The sequence below is a fragment of the Equus asinus genome, chromosome X, assembly GCF_041296235.1.
Source record: "Equus asinus isolate D_3611 breed Donkey chromosome X, EquAss-T2T_v2, whole genome shotgun sequence".
Classification (NCBI taxonomy): Eukaryota; Metazoa; Chordata; class Mammalia; order Perissodactyla; family Equidae; genus Equus; species Equus asinus.
Genome location: NC_091820.1, coordinates 25,384,816 through 25,401,642, shown reverse-complemented (window position 1 = coordinate 25,401,642; position 16,827 = coordinate 25,384,816). Strand labels below are relative to the sequence as shown.

Genomic DNA, 16,827 nt, shown 5'->3' with positions numbered 1-16,827 from the left:
TTCAGGCAGAAGAGCCAGGTCCTCAGGTGTTTTATTTTGCAAGAATTCTATCTGATGTTAACAAATTCTATGAGGATGACAGCATTTAATCCATTTATTATGGATCACAAAATTAGAAAGTTTACTGAGATACAGATCTTTTGTGTTTCATGGACTTTTCACAAAAGATAAAATGGCAATGAGTGGGATGGAATTGGCCATTAACAAGAGTAGGAATAATCCTTCTCGATGAATCGTTTTGTATTTAGAGAGAACAGTATTCTTACCTTCTCTTGGAAGAATGTTTTAGAAGGCTTTGTGTTTAGTTTGGTTTCTGGATTAAGTGGTTTTGTCCTTTTGCTAATTCTTGGTTTTTAAATGATTCTTCTCTGACCTGTACTCCCTTTTGGCTCATTTTCTGGTTTAATACGTATCTCTTTTAGTGTATATTTTTTTTAGATTTCTCGTTATTATGAGTTCTTGTGCTTATGCATGCTGTGTTAGGTGCTACGTACATTAATAAGAAAAATAACATGGAATTACCCTCAAGGCTGAGAATTAAAGCTCTGCATAAGATTTTCTGTATGAGATTTTCCTAAAGTGTTTTGGATTTACATGCCTAGTTTTGTTGGTGTAGTTATGCTGCAAGGTCTCAGATATTCTTTCTTCGATACACTACCAGGGTAGCAACTATTATAAGGGAAAACACATATGTTCCTTGATGGTGGACTTATAGCTTACAAAAAGTGTATAATTGAAAGACTGGTCTGTTCCAGAAGATAGGGCTTATAAAGCCAAATAATCCAAGTACTAAATTATCTTGACTTGCATTGAATATTTCAAAGCAAACCATAGCACTTTTTAAAATAATGAGCTGTTCCAGGGTTCTAAGAAATTAGCAGGTTAACTCTCCAAAACTATAGTGAAGGTTCACATGGAAATCTTTGGTTCTGCCTGGTAAATTGGGTAGTCGTCCTTTCGTTTCCTCATAACAGTTTAAATGTCTTCGTAATTCATTCCAAATTTGATTACGGTGACACTTGACCTAGACAACATTGGTTTCATAAATAAGATATTTATCTCTCGGGGAAGACTTCAGTTCCCTAGTTAATTGCTGTAGTGTGTTGTAATCATCTTATGATTCTGTGTCTTCTTTAAGAAATAGGGATTTCTAGCGCATTTCCTGTGTAGGTCTAGGTAACACCATGTTTTTCTTTTTTTTATGTAATGAAAAACAGACATATACTTCTTAGTGTCCTGATGAAGTCCTTGAACGCTGCTTGGACATTGGACTAAACTAGTCCTCCTTGAATAGACTACTGTTGACTTTTGGATCCATGCCTTTATCTAAGGGCTCTCTGTCAGGAGAGAAACAGAAGAGACCTTTTGTCCTGTTCCAATTAAAACAAAATAGCACAAGCCCAAACTGGTTTCCAGAACAGGTGGATCTTTTTTCTAAGGTTAATCCAAAACATAACTATAAAAACTTCAAGGATAATTAATAGATCAGATATGAAAGGATGGAAAAAAGGTTAAGCCTACGAAAATTCTAGTCTGTTTGAGCTAAAAAGAAGTACATTTTTATACCCCAAAAGTATCTAGACTATTCATGTTACTCGTCCCCTCTTGTTTTCCCCTCTGTGTATTAGCACAGAGTAGCCCTAATGAGAAATATTTCAGATATTGTGACATTCTACTGAATTTGGTCAGTGTTTTTTAAAATATCACAATATAATTTTGGGTCTTTCAATTTGATTCTATGAAGTAGTAGTATAGTCCTGCTGCTAAATTGGTAGATATTTTCCTTCTTTACAAAATTGGGCAGACCAGGACATCTTCATATGTGGAATCTTAAGCCATGGACCGGAGTGGCCTCTTTGGAACTAAAATTGTTGACCGTAAATGTACTGTGCCACCTTATAGTTTCCATTCAATAAGAAGGCAGCTAATAAATGGCATGAATGTGAAATTTTAAACCACGTAGTGCTAACACAATTTCAGGAGATCAGATATGAGAGAAGATATGAGATAGGATATGAGAACTTACAAGGCAGGAGGACGAAATGTCCCATTGAGATTGTCTCCCCCAACCTTTTCTATAATTGAAACTTTCCACAGAAGTTTTGGATCTTTCTTTATGGCTTTTGAGAAAAGCGGAAGTATGAGAAATCATCTCTCAAACCTGGATTTCAAATACGATGATATCTGAGATACAGGAGCAACCAAAGGTGTACATTATCCATAGAGTTAGATTAAAAGCATTCTAGGCCATGTATATAACATGACTGTGTGGTGGGGTTTCTCCATTAATGGATGGTATCTGTGACTAATCACATTTTCTGCCTTATAGGCCTGCCTCGTCCCCTCAGCTTTCACACGATGATACTCATTCACGCATTGAACACTATGCTAGCAGGTATGGGACTAGTTGAATGCCAGGCAAATCTTGATTGAAGTAACTAACCAAGGAAAGCTAACCTATAATCATTTTAAACAAATCTTTTCTTTTTAACCCAATCTTGTCTGATTTCTACTAATCAACTTGCCCTCTAACGTGCATGCCGTTCCACTGCATGTTGTTTTCGGACACGAAAAAGCGTTAGTCCAGAACAATCTCCCCTAACCCTGGCCTTTAAACATTTCTGATGGCTGTGTTATGTTTTGTATACTGAGCACGTTTAAGAAATTGGCTTAGAAATCATCTAACCTTAGAAATCTGCTAGACCAGACATAAATATGTGAAGAAATGATCCTACGTCATACGGAGAACGTGAAAGCGTTGGCTTCCCCTTTGTGTGTTTACTTTACATAATATGCTATGAAGAAGAGAATAATTAATTTTCCGAATCCTTGGACCTTTCTGTCCCCTCTTCCTTGTGTTTGAGATCGTTTTGATACCTAAAAACTGAATTGCTAATTGTAAGATATCTTATGCCTGTTAAATAAATCTGTAAGAGTTCGTTACCTTAGTTGTAAAAAGACTTTATTATAGTCTGAGGTGAAGGACGTTTTTTAAAGGTAAAAATTGGTGGCAGAATGTTTAGAGACTTCCTGTGAATCGATCCTTTATCCATATTCTAACTGGTAAACATGTTTATCAACCGTAGAAAGTATTAACTAGCTATATATATGTTTGTCATCAGTGGAAAACTTTAATTGTCTTAAAAAACAAGGGGTAGTGTAAGGTATGGAGTGTATTTGTTGTTAGGGAAGCTTTTCTTGAAAACAAAGGCCTGTTCTCAGTGAAAGGAAGATGGATCTGTGAAGAAAAGCAAAAAACAACAAAATACAACTTCCCTTGTAATTTACAGCATGAATGTAAGGCTACTGACGAGCTGTGGTCCACCACTCACTGCCTCAGATGCTTAGGCCGACACACACATCCTTTGATTTGAAGGATTCCTTTCTCCTCTTGACATGATTTATCCTTTAGTTTTCAGGAATGTTCGATTAGGTCTTGAATAGATTCTAAGAAGTCACATAAGTTTTAATGAGCTTTTACGTTTTTTATCAGGCTAGCAGAAATGGAAAACAGCAATGGATCTTATCTAAATGATAGCATCTCTCCTAATGAGAGCATGTAAGTATCCCGTCTCTTTTTACAAAATGTTCCTGCCCATGAAATTGCTTGGAGGGATTTAGAGGTAGGGTAGAACAGGAGATAGAAATTAGCGTTATGTTCATTTGATCTTCCGAGGAGCCATTCGTCTACTTTTTTCTTTAACTCTTAACAACGTGACGTGGAATGAGCTCATCCAAATTGTGGCCTTGTTGGTATTCCAGAGCAGCAAAAATAGTTTGCCTTATTCTTATTTAATACCATATTATCTTATTTAATACCATACAATACAAATTGCAGAGTCCCAAATACTTAAATTATATTAAATGCTTAACCTTTGACCAAACCTGCCAGATATTTAAAGGAATTGGATATTAACTTTTAAAGTGGTAGCTAAACAGTATCTTCTCCGCTCATGGGGAGTGGAAACGTAATCTTGGTACAGTCACATTGGTACCCCCATATGGTAGGTTAGTTGGGCGTTTTCCTTCGGAGATCTGAAGTAGTTGCTTTTTGTGATTCAGTGTCTTCATGAGTGAGTAAAGTGAAGCAATCCTGTGAAGGGTTTCAGAAGAGGGAGCGCAAATTCAGGTCACAGTTTTTTAGTGGGATGATAAGCCAGGCCTGTCAAATTTAAGGAAGTGGAGAGAGTGAGGCTAAAAGTGGCAGAGAACATAGCTATGGCGGGGAAGCAGAGGCTTCATTATATAGTAGGGGAAGCATTCACAGTAAGGAGCACAGAGGAGTACTGCCATGAACCAGGGGCCTGAGATGGAGGGAGCAGATGAAGGAAAAAATAAGGATCTGCCAATTGAATAGATAACTTAAAGAGAAGAAATCTAGTTAAAAGTACAATGATGTTTTCAGTTCGATAAGTTATGAAGTCTTACCACTTTGTCATGGAGAATCTAGGCAAAGAAAAGAATGGTAAATTTATCATATGTCATTGGTGTGGCAGCCCAGAGTCACACTCAGATGAGAAAAGGGCCTTTATAAAGATTAGGCTGAGGGAAATAGTGTCAAAGTGGCATTTAGACACAACTGGGTATTGAAGTCATGAGACTGAATCATCTCACCTGGTACCTAAGGACGATCAAGGTGACACTGAAGAATTAAGTCGAGACTCAGTCATTTCTATATGACTTTGTTACTTCAAACCAAACCAAACAACCTTTTTCCCAAACATAACTGTGGTGCGTTCTCCTTCTCAGCTATGGGGACAAGAAGCAGTATGTAAAATACTTTGACAGGAAAATATGTGACCAAAGAATCAACCAAATGTAAACAACCTGAATGATTTGCTTCTTTGGGTCACTGATTTTGATATGAGAAGCTGTACACATTCAAATTAATTCAAGTTGTATCTGTATAATAATGGCTGCCATTCATTGACTGCCTAAGAGAACAGTAAGAGAAGTTCAATTATAACTATATGTTGCAACGAATCATGGGAAGGCCAGCAATAAAATCTCAGAATTCGGAAAGAGGGATAGTAAATTAGGTGGTCAAACTGCTTTCGTTTTTAAATGACACTTAGCTTTAGCTCGTTCTGAGGACAGTAAAATCCATTTTGACTCAGTGTTGGATGGGACAGTCATGATATTTTCGGGGCAAGTCTGGAGAAGCAGTTTGGTGGATTGGTGGATTTCACTTAATTGTTTGTTTTTAACACCCAGTAATTACTTTTAGTCCACTTTTTACTTCTCAACCAAATTGCCTGACTTGACAGACCAAAGTCATTTAAATCAGGAGGATTTTTTTTCCTAAACGTTGGAATTATTTTTCCAACTCAGAAGACAGGGAGATGAGACAAGGAAATGAAATGGGTGCGGAGAGGGGAGTATTAACGTATCATCTCACTGATGTCTAGCCAGAAACAAAGAGCTTTAGCCTCTCGTTAAGAACAGAGTGAAGTTCTTATAACGTGGAGGGACACAGGCTTTTCAGGAGCTAGGAGCAGTGCGTTTAGAAAAGAATTTCTCCTGTGTAGTAGAGAGTTCCTAGTTTGAAGGAAAGATTGCAGCTGCCTTCCAAAATATGAGCCTTCTGCCTCTTTGTTCCCCAAGATGAGTCCTTAAAAGCTGCTCTGAGGAATGAGTTGTTCAGTCTTCTTTTAATTAGTCACCTTAATGGCTTTTTTCCTTCTAAGTTTTGTTTTTCTATCTAAACAATAATTGAATGAAACAATCATTTGCCTACACTTTCATTATTGTTACCTTCCTGCCTCTATGGCTTTTGTAAGTTCAAACTGGCTTAACCAAAGCGACACTTTTTGGTTACCTTGCCTTCCACTTAAAATATATACTCTATTATTTTAAGGGCTGCAATTTTTTCCTGGTCAGTATCAGCAACAGCGTGGGTTTTGAACAGATTCTCTTGACAGGCTTGGTAGCAAAAGTATTATACAGCCATTATTATGTCTTTTAGTATTTATTAACTATTGGTTAACCTGTCTACATAGAGTCCCAGTATTTCTGTAATTCTGCCATTCCTTTACCCATGTAAATAGGCCAATCAAATTCAACTGAAAATTTGAGTGAGAGAAACTTTGAACTGTCACCAACAGGAGGGTAGGCCATAACCTCAGCAGTATCAAGATGTCTTTACAAGTGAGAAAAAGGGTCTAATTAATTGTTAAGAGCAAATAAATGTTTCTATTTATAAATACACACCCGAGTCCCTGACCCCCAAAGCAAAATAAGGGGGGAAAAAACCAAAACCTTTGATTTTATTTTCCAGAGATGATGAACATTTGTTAATCCAGCATTACTGCCAAAGTTTGAACCAGGACTCCCCCCTGAGCCAGCCTCGTAGTCCTGCCCAGATCTTGATTTCCTTAGAGAGTGAGGAAAGAGGGGAGCTAGAGAGAATCCTAGCTGATCTTGAGGAAGAAAACAGGTGAGTTTTCTTTCTAGCTTTGTCATTAGTATGCTGAGTGCATACGCTTGCACACATAGAAAAGTGCCAGGAGTCTTCACTTAGAGTCATTCTATGTCTAATTGTTTTCTACGATAATCTGTTTAGCTCCATTTACAGATTCTCTCTTTTCTTTTTTTTTTCGTTCTCCGAAAGAAGAAAATGAATGCAATAGTATAATTAAGAACTCCTATTTTAGGTGTGAAAGGCATTAATGCTGATGGTGGTATTTGATATATTGCATGTGTTTCAGAGGCTTTGATTTCATATTTGAGAATAGAATTTAAGAACAAAGCAGGTCATTTAATTTTATGGTTAAATAATTTGTGCATGTGTTTGGCCATATTATCTATCTCAAAGCATTTAAGAAAGTAGGTTCACTGGCTCGGTCATATTTGGGAATGAATTAGTGCATCTTATTTTGCGTCATCCAATACGGAAGTCATTTATGCTCACCGTCATGGCAGATTAGTAAGACGATTCCAGTTGTCGGTCATCACCTGAAAAAAATGTTCACATAAAAATAGCAGAAATTGTAGAAGTAAAAGACTAAAGAAAATTCACAATGACTGCAGAGAGGACAAAGATGTGACAATCTGGGATATTGTGTGGTGTCAGGGTGACGCAAATCATTGGATTTTTACTTTTGTATTACATTTATTATATCAGAGTTTCCTTGGTTAAGAAAGGCTTTTGCCCATGATCACTTCTAACTCAGCGTGCCTTCTTTCGACGAATGCCACCAGGCAAGTCTTTAAAGAAGCAATTGCTCAAATTTGTGGGACTTCAGTACTTTCATCTCTTTGGTTTAGCCCAAGGCACCAAGACCTCTTAATCTAGGTGACACAGGATGTCGGAGAACAAGTGCCCTCAGGGAGTCTGTCCCCTCAAGATGAAAAAGCAAACTGCCATTCATCCATTGCCTTCTGCTGCCACTGCCCTCTTTCTAGCTCTTAATACCTCTGACCTGTGGCCAGAGCTCCTTATCTGGTTGGCTTCCCTGTAGTCTATTTCTCACCCCTCCCGTAAATCCTCCATACTGACTCTAGTTGTACATCTTTCTAGAACCAAGGCCCCTCTTCTTTCATTGGACTTCTGCATCTAGAAAAAAACCTTCCACATTTAAAACCTTCCACAATTTTCTCTGGACCTGCCTATTCAACTTCATCTTCTTTGCTCCCTGTGTCTGGTCATGCTGTTGTAGCTACTGTTTCCGAACCCTTCCTGCTCTCATCCACTTTCTGGGTGCAGCTCAAGCTTGCTTCTCAACCTAACTGCTATCTCCCATCCCTCCACTGCCTTTTCTGACAAGGGAGTCCTACTCATCTTTCGTGACCTTGTTCCAAATAATTCCCCACAGAGCCCTGTCAGATCCCTGCATTTGGAAGTACTCTATCTTTTGTCTGTAGTCTCAGAATACTTTGGACTTTTCTCAGAGAACTCTGTGACAATTTGCCTTTTTATCAGTTTTTTCCAATGCCTCCCTCTAATGAGAGAGTGAATGCCATTGGGGCAAGGACTGTGTCTTAATCCTCTTAATGTCCCATATAGTACCTAGCACAGTGTGACTATCTAGTGGGTACTCAGGAAATGGTTAGTAAAAACCTAAGTTAAGGGTACAGCAAGGATGGCACACAAGTACCATCCAGGAGGTAATACTGAACGTTTTGTTGGTTTTAATGGTAACATCATTTTTGGCCTTATTCGTAAGACTAACAGTGAAAACCATGGTAGAGAAAACATTTCCCTCTACTTTATTGAGGATCATCATTAGTATCCATTTACGTTAAATCTTTAACTGTTTTAGGAGTCAAAGTCAAATAAGAAGAAAAAGTTGGGATTAGCATTATAAATAGAATTTGATGGTACCCAGGAGTAAAAATGTTTTTGTACTATGTGATTGTTGCCATTGTGTAATATATCTTTCTATCTCATTGGTCGAGAATTCGGTCTTGTTTGTTCTTAGCATACCTTCCTTCTATACCATGACAACTAGGCCAAAGAGTGTTGGTAAAGAGTACTGATAGCTATCATTTCATCATTTTCAGAGCACTTGAATGTAATTTGCATCATTTAATCTTCCTAAAAGCTCTATAAAGAAGATGGATGGGAAAATGTAGGTTCAGAAAGGTTCAAATGGCTTGACCCAGATTTCACAGTCGACCAGTGGCAGAACCAAGTTCAAATCCAGATTTTCTGACTCAAAATAGCCAACTCTGCCTTGCACCAGAGAATAAAGAAGAGTTATTCTATGTAAATATCATTTACATAAAATTGGGCATTCTATGTAAATTTTATTTACATAGAATTTTGGCATATTCCCTGGAATGTGCCTTAATTTGAGGGAGTATTTTTAAGGACTAGATGAATAAAACAGTTCATCTACTTGTGGTACAGTGATAATCACTTTATCCTAAAAGATGTCCAAGACCATTCCTCAAGAATGGAATGGTTTATTGTCTGAAAGAAAGAAAAAAAATTACACCAGGGCTGCTTAGAGCTCCAAAATGGAGAATCTGGCGTTGATGCAAGTCTTTCTGTAAGTTATCTTGACTTTCAAGCAAAGGTCAGGATGAACTTCCTTCTTTCTTCTTCCACTTTGTCACATTTTCATTTCCTATCAAATCCCAAAGAAATGTCTCTACAGAGCTCCCCTCCTGAAAATAGCCTGTCTGGTTTCTTTTGCTCTGTCATTTCCTGTCTTGCAGTTCTGCTCCAGGAGCTTCAGAGCCATCGCTTTGCCTTCATAATTCTTGATTTCAATGTTGCTTAAGGAGCCTTTAACTCAAGATTTCCTGTCCGTCCTCTGAGAGAACCCAGGAGGTCATTAGATGCCCTCTCTCAGTGCCTGCCAAGCTGCCTGTATTTCCCAAGTCAAACTGGCTCCATAATTGGACAAATACAAGCATACTTTTAGAGAAAATGGAAAAGGATATTTAAAATTGAGATTGTCCCGTGTCCTGTGGACATGTACTCACCATATCCATGTGTATTTTGTGTTCCTTTATTCTGTAGCTGTGACTTATCTCCAAATGACAGTTAGCAAAGGAGAGAGGCCTGGAGATGCCCATTCCTGATATGTTATTGAATTCTGTTAATTATTCTTATTCATGACGCCCTCCACAATCCCCTTGAAAAACAGAGACTGGCTAATTTAGAAGTGTCTCAGGGGTGTCTTATCTCTGTCTTTAGGATTCTGTTTCTCCCAATTGTTGCACATAGCATTCAGTAAATATTTGTTGAATAAATTAATGAATAAATGAATTGAAATGAAGCTGAATGTATTTTAAATATAGCACGCATGCATGTACTTTTGACTAAAATTCCTTTTAAACCCGCATTTCATAGAGAAAAGCCTTTCAAAAGCTGTTCTTCTGCTTGCTTTTCAAAATACTTCCCTTTTTCAAACTTCCTTGATTAGCGCCCAGCATTGCTTTGTCATAACTTTAGAATGTTAAAAATTCATTTTCCACATCCCCTTGGCATTCTCTGATTCTTGGTTTATGCCACAAAGATAAGGCGAAACTTTGAGCAAAAGTGAAATCGGACTCTGAATTTTCTCGATAGTGTCTCATAAATTTGGGTGACTAGTGACTTGTATAGTCTTCAATGTGTCACTTCTGTATACTGTCTCTCCCTCATATGCAGATAATTCGGATTCACCTCTATTTGGTTGAGACCGGTTGGATGTTGAGAATTTGCTCCATTGTGTGTCCTTAGCATTGCAAACTCAAAGTTGGCCTTTTTCCCGCGTAGATGAAAGCCTGTAGTCTTCTGACTGAAATCTATAGTGTCCGATTCCGACGTGTTTTTCTCTGCACTGTCGAAATGAACTAAGACTTGCTCTGAACTTCTAGGTATGAAAACGTAGCCTTTATGAGAGACAAAAAGTCATTGTCATTCTGCGGCCTGCATAGCACATTGAGTAGATTGGTCCCAAGTCTAAAAGGAGGGTAAATACTAACCTGATTCGCTGAAGTCTCAAGTTAGTTAAAGTGGTTAGTAGATGTTATACAACAGGAGAACTCTGTGGCTTCTTAGTACCTACTCAGTACCTTTCATGTGTCTTGTCGGGCGACCAGACGTTGTGCAGCCTAAATGCGAGCTTTCCTTGCTCCTTTTCAGTCCCCCAGTGGTTATGCACATTATTAATGTTAGAAATTCTAGATTGGGTACTTATACCACTGAATTAAATAGCTGAAATCATGATCTTGTCGCTTTACTTTGTAAATGACACGATGGCCTTGGGCCCTGGGCTAGTAGTTTTCAACCTTCACAGTCTCAGGATGTCTTTATTCCATGTTCCCTCATTAGGTCTTTGTGTGAGTCTCAAACGATGCTGAGAAGACAGCCAAGATGAAAGGAAGCTGAAGGGGGTCAGGAGTTGGGCATTCTGAGCAGAGGGAGGAGCATAAACAAATGTGTCGGGGTGAGGAACAGAGAATGTTTGGGGAACTAGCAAACTGTCGTGTTACTTTTGTAATAAGGCAAGAAATGGGAGGAGATGAGGCTGGACAGGTTGGCAAGACCAGGTCAAGAAGGATGTGGGGCCATGCTGGGGAGTTGATGCCTCCTCACTTGGTAAAGGGAGCGCTCGGGGGTGTAAGCCAGGAGTGATGCTGCTAGATTTACACTTATATACATCACTCAGGCAGCTGTGTGGAGGGTGACTTTGAAAAGAACAACACTGGGGGAAGGAAATCAAATTGGGAGGTAGCATGGAAACCCAGGAAAGAGAGGATTAGGGCCTAAAGTAAGGGAAGACAAATGGGAGAGATGGGCTGAATTTGAGTGATATTTTAGGGGAGGGGCAGAGCAGTTTGTTTGATTTGGTTGTTCATTGCATCTGAGGAGGCAAGGAATGAGTCCCCGCTCTGGCGGGTACAGGGGGAGACAATGGTTGTTTGCAGCTGGGACTGACAATTCAGCAGGTCCGTTCTTTAATTCAGCAATATTTATAGAGGTCCTTCCTCAAGGGTCGAGTAGCCGGAAGATGGTGAACGGGGTATGGGAGAGGTTGAGTTTGAGATCTTGGTGACACACTCACATGTGAATGTCCAACAGTGAGAAATGGAACTTTGAAACTTGTAGGAGAGGTGTGCGCCGGAGATATTAGATGTGTGAGTCACCGGCTCACAGGTGGTAGTTGAAACTGTGAGAGTGAATTTATCTACCCAGGGAGTGTGTGGCAGAAGGGAGAACACTGGGCTTGGTGGAACTCTAGCAGATGTGAACATGAAAATGTTTACGTAATTACTTTTATTTTTTTAATAGGTAATACATATACATTACAGTCATGTGTCGCATAATGATGGGGACACGTTCTGAGAAATGCATCATTAGGCAGTTTTACTGTGCGAACATCAAAGTGGACCCACACACACCTAAATGGTAGAGCCTACTACGCACGTAGGCTATATGGTACTGATCCGTCATTGACTGAAACGTCGTTATACGGCACATGACTGTACGAACTCCAAAGGGTTCACAAAGGCATATTGAGAAAAAGCGAGTCTTTCTCTAACTGTCCGCTGGCTCTGGTGTCCCCAGCTCTGGAGACTCCCACCTTTATTGGTTTCTTGTGTACTCTTTCAAAGATATTCTCTAAATATGTAAATATTTGCAAATATATTTCTGGTGGTTGGGATTATTTCACACCATGCTGTGATTTGTGTAGTGTCCACTCTGGTCTTTTCTTTTTACTTAAAGATCCCTAATTATTTTTCACATGCTGGAGGAATATGCCAGAAGGAGAGGGGAGGAGAGCTTGGGAATGATAGGAGCATTTTCCCAGAGGAAGTAGGAGGTAGAGGGGCACAAGAGCACAGGAGGAGGCATGGCCTTGAATGGGAGAAGGGCCAACTCTGAAGATAATGTGGTAGGTGAGGAACTTAGGGTAAGAAATGGGGGCGGGGAGGAGAATGGAGTGAATGTTAAATGTCCAGTAGACATCACTGGTAATTAGCAGAGACTGATTCTCATAGCTGGTTATACATTTTTCAAGTTGGATTGGGCGGAAAGAGTAGTATCTGAGAAATTTAGTGAAACTAGGCCTTCATGTCACTTGGCAACATGAGTCCCCAAGACAAAGGGCTGCAGAGCCTTTTTAGACAAAGGGAGCTAGTTTTCCCACATAAATCAGACAGCCACGATCTTTTATGGCAAGAGAAGCTGCCATATGAAGAGAAGCTAAAGGGCATACACCTTGCATTTAATAAGCTATGCAAGAGTCAACCACCTCAGCTCTACTCAGGCAGGGAGAACAGGCACCTGGGGTTGGGTCACCATGATTCAGAGGCTCAGTTTCTAACTACTCAGTCCAATAACCACATTTCCTTCAGTTTATCCAGAGTTCATCAAAGCCTGAAGGGACCAACTCATCCTATCCAATTCATGGAAGTGGGTGGATAACCCAGAAGGACAATTCGTTTCTCCCTTTATCCTAATTCTCTCTCTCTCTCTTTTCAACTGTCTTGTCATATCGAATGCGTTAATGTTATCTTAAACCTTTTTGAGGAACAGCATGGGGTTTAAGCACAAATACTAAATCTATTTAAATGGGGAATATACGTTTTTTTCGAGACTGGAGTTGTAGCTCCATTTCAAGGTCCTCTGTCTTCGAATCAGATCTCTTGGAAATCAGAATAAAACTCAAATTGTTGTCTGGTGAGCTTCGACTCTTAGCATAGGGAATTGGGTAGTCGTGAGGACTGTTTCATACTACAGAAGAACTGAAGTGTACCCCTCCGGTGATAAGAATACTCGTGACTTACAAGTACAGCTGCCATTCCCCTGGAACAGGCTGGATCAGAGCTGTAGTTCTTACAATCCATTTTCGCTTTTTCGATCCTCCATGAAGACCCCTATCCTCCTCTTGCTTGGCTTTCCTTACCAGACCATCCTGCTCCAGGAGAACTAAGTGTCGTCATAACTTTCTTTAGTTGCCTTCCAGGCCTGAGGATATAATGCCATTCAATTCAGTAGATAGTTAGTGAATGCTTAATGTGTTTTTCAAACTGCCAGGACCACAGAAATGAATAAGCCTTGGTTCTTTTCCTCATGGAGCTCAAAATTTAATAAAAGGCATTAAAATATAAACAACTAATTATAACTCAGTGTTACAAGTGCTCTGGCGGCATAGAGGTGAGTGATTAATTCTGTCTGAGGGATTAGAGACCTTTGCAAAGGGAGTTGAAGGTAGAGACTGAAGAAGAGTGTTCTAGGCTGAGAGAAGGGGAAAGGATGAGCTTTCCAGACTTGACGGGGCAATGGGTAATGTGTGGCCATAGCACAGAATGCAGAGAATAAGAGGATAGCAGAGTAATGGGTGGAGGCCACTGTTTAAAAGACTTTACGTGTCTTACTAAGTAGTTTGGATTTTACCCTATAAGCAGTTGAACGGTGAAGGTTTTTTTGAGGAGGGAAAGATTGAAGAAAATAATTGTACACAGGGAGCTAGAGTCATGGTGATTGGTAGAAGGACAGGAACAGGTGTTGAAAGATGGCCAGGGTCTAAACTAAGAATGTCTTAGGCAAGTGAAGAAGGGATAGAGAAATGGGAAGGCCAACAGAGATGGGAGAGAGGGGAATTGGGTGGTATGAAACTGGGAAATGATCGTTAAAAACAAGCAAAACAACATAGTCCACGCAGGAAAAGCTACCGACTGGCAAAGGTCAATGGCTAGAGAAGAACTATGTATTGACCATACTGAGTTCTGTTTGCCCAAGGAGATTTGAGTGGAAATTTCCTAGATTGATTTTATGTATTCACGTTCCAAAAAGGATTTGAAAAAAAAAGCAAAGCAATAAGATTCCCACAGTATACATAGTAAATCAGGGAACATAGTAGAGAAAAGCATAGTTGATATAATTGAGCTTCACATTTGGTCCAAGCTTCCCTGCAGCCACGGGGATAAGAGGACACACGATGATTCGTCTGTCTCTTAAAGTTGGATGAAAGAAGCATGCAACTTCCTTAAGGAAACACCATCGTTTTCCTGGCTCTAAATAATAATAACAATGAAAACAAATAGCTGTCGTTTGAGTGCTTGCCATGGAGAGGAACTGTTCTGAGTACGTGTAAGATCCTATTTAATCCTTACAACAACCCTACAAAGGAGAGGCTGTCTCCCAAAGACTCCGTGGCACAAAGTGAGAGGGACGCATCATACAGCTAGCAAGGAATGGGGCCCGCATTCAAACTCAGGCAGTCCTGGACTCTTAAACAGTGTTAAACTTGATGTGACTATTGGCTGCTGTCCTTATCAATATTTTTATAACAAAGACTGAAAGAAATTTTATGTGGCTGCTTCTAGTGGCCTTTGATAACTGTGGAAAGCGGAACATTAAAGACCAGAAAAGTAAATGATGACAATTCTCCATGGGTAAAGGTCACTGTTGCCCAAAATGTGTTCTGCAGAATACGTCTAAGATACTCTGAAAAAAAGGATTCCAAGGACAGATAAGCTTTGGAAACACTCGTATTGGAAAGTCATGATTAATTTGCATTTTGCATCGAGGAGTCTAGAAGTAAAGAAACAGGATTAGCTATGTTTATCCCAATGTTGCTTAACACGTACTTGACCTCAGCCCAATTGTAATGTTCTGTGGAACACATTTTGGTAAGAAATTCAAGTCTGTACTAAACTTGGAAGACAGGGCAAAGAGAGAGCACAGGTGATTGTGTCTACTGTGGTTGTCGAGAAGCCTAGCGATGGTCTTTCTGGGGACAGCAGAGGAAGTGGCTCTCACAGATGTCTCCACAGATGAGGCCTGGATTCTTCTCACAAAAGTATTTTTTGCTTTGGCTCTAGTAGTAAAGCCCTATAAACCCATAGACCAAAATGATTGAGTCTGGACAATCCAAAGATAGATAGGTATTAAGTCATCTCCCATGACCAGAGAAAATTCTTTGTACTCTTTTTATGGAATATCACAGAGTAACCTGGGTTTCCAATCAGACCACCAACAAGAATTTTCACCAATAACTTGGCAAAATTAACTTGATCTCTGGGGTTCTTAATTGTTGTTAAATGATTGAATTTTGAAGGATGTCTACCAAAGACAGCAACTTTTGCTTCTATCACAATTACTGTTGAATCTTTCTTTTCAGTTGAATCTTTGCTTAGGTGCAAAGGCCAGTGGTTACTTGAGGCCTCTCCCGAATTGTGGTATAAAAGTGTATTATCAACACATAGGAAGATATTTCTCCCTCTTTATCTTATAACAGGAATGCAAGCGTAGCGTTCATCTCAACAAGGTGTAAATTTAAAAGATGTGTAGCTAATATATGGGCCTGTGTAATGCTACTTGAGGAAGCTAAGTCCTTTTCTGGCACTGAAAGGTTAAAGAGGATAAATGATCAATCTATCAACCTTGTGTGGCTTAGTGCTTAACGACTTCTAGTTCACAGAACCCATGGCTAATGGAGACATCCAGAGATTGTTGAAAAGACAGGTCTAGAGTTTAGAAGAGAAGTCTAGATTGAGGAGTTAATGGGTTAGGGGTGGAATCATGGGCTTAGAAGAGGTGGAAGCCTAGGGTGGAGTCCTCCTAGGAAGCGAGTATATGTGGAAAGAAGACCAAGTACCTCCGGGTGTACTTGATTGTAATTGGGTATGCCCAGTTAGAAATGGTTTCCTGGTGTGTATTACTTACGTAAGTGGATGGCTTCTGAAGATGGCTAAACTCATCCGTTTTTTTCCTAACTATCTTAATAATTAAAGTTGACCTTTTTCTGTATCTCCAAATTCTCGGTTACCTTAGGGTACCACTCTGGTCTGCTAGCTATAGGTCATAAGTAAATCCATATGATCCTTTTCCTATAATTTCCTAGTAAATCAAACTGATTATTTCAAAGGTAGAAATACCGTATATTTTTAGCGTTAGCAATGAGCATAATTCCCAGGCCTTGTGCATTAGTGTAAGGTTTGTCACCATGGTGGAACTAAACAATATCCCACATGCTAGAACGTGAGCTCTTGAAGGGTAAGAGATGGTGTCTCATGTATCTTTATCTCTGTAGTGCTGCCGGTAGAAATGTGTTGATTAAATGAATGGATGAATACCCTTTGGAGTTTTCCTGTTCTCTGATGGATTTGGGGGCTGATGTTCAGTGTCATCCTTGTTTTTCTCATTTCTTATGTTCTTGTTCTTTCCCCAGATCTCTTAACATACCTGTTTAGATTGTCATATTTTCCATTAGACTGAAAACATCTAAGTTGTTTAGGCTAACCCAGACTTGAGCATTTTCTGAGCTCATTATTAGGCTCTCTTTTAAACTCATCATCTGAAAATACTGAGAAATATCTGCATAGATAATTCTTATTATACACACCATTTTTATTTTATGTCCATGGGTTAAACTTGATTCC

At 39.4% G+C, this 16,827-nt stretch overlaps 1 protein-coding gene across 16 annotated transcripts in view; it reads left to right on the top strand.

The window, feature by feature from the left end:
* The window catches only part of DMD (dystrophin), a 2,265,680-nt gene that overhangs the window by 2,207,147 nt on the left and 41,706 nt on the right, over positions 1-16,827 (top strand). For 13 of the 16 annotated variants that reach the window (XM_070503127.1, XM_070503117.1, XM_070503119.1 and 10 more), the window contains 3 exons: positions 2,330-2,395; positions 3,494-3,559; positions 6,278-6,436. In XM_070503127.1, the coding sequence (XP_070359228.1) occupies positions 2,330-2,395; positions 3,494-3,559; positions 6,278-6,436 (291 nt within the window). The remainder of the gene's footprint in view (positions 1-2,329; positions 2,396-3,493; positions 3,560-6,277; positions 6,437-16,827) is intronic. The other 3 variants (XM_070503123.1, XM_070503121.1, XM_070503124.1) reach the window with 1 other exon arrangement.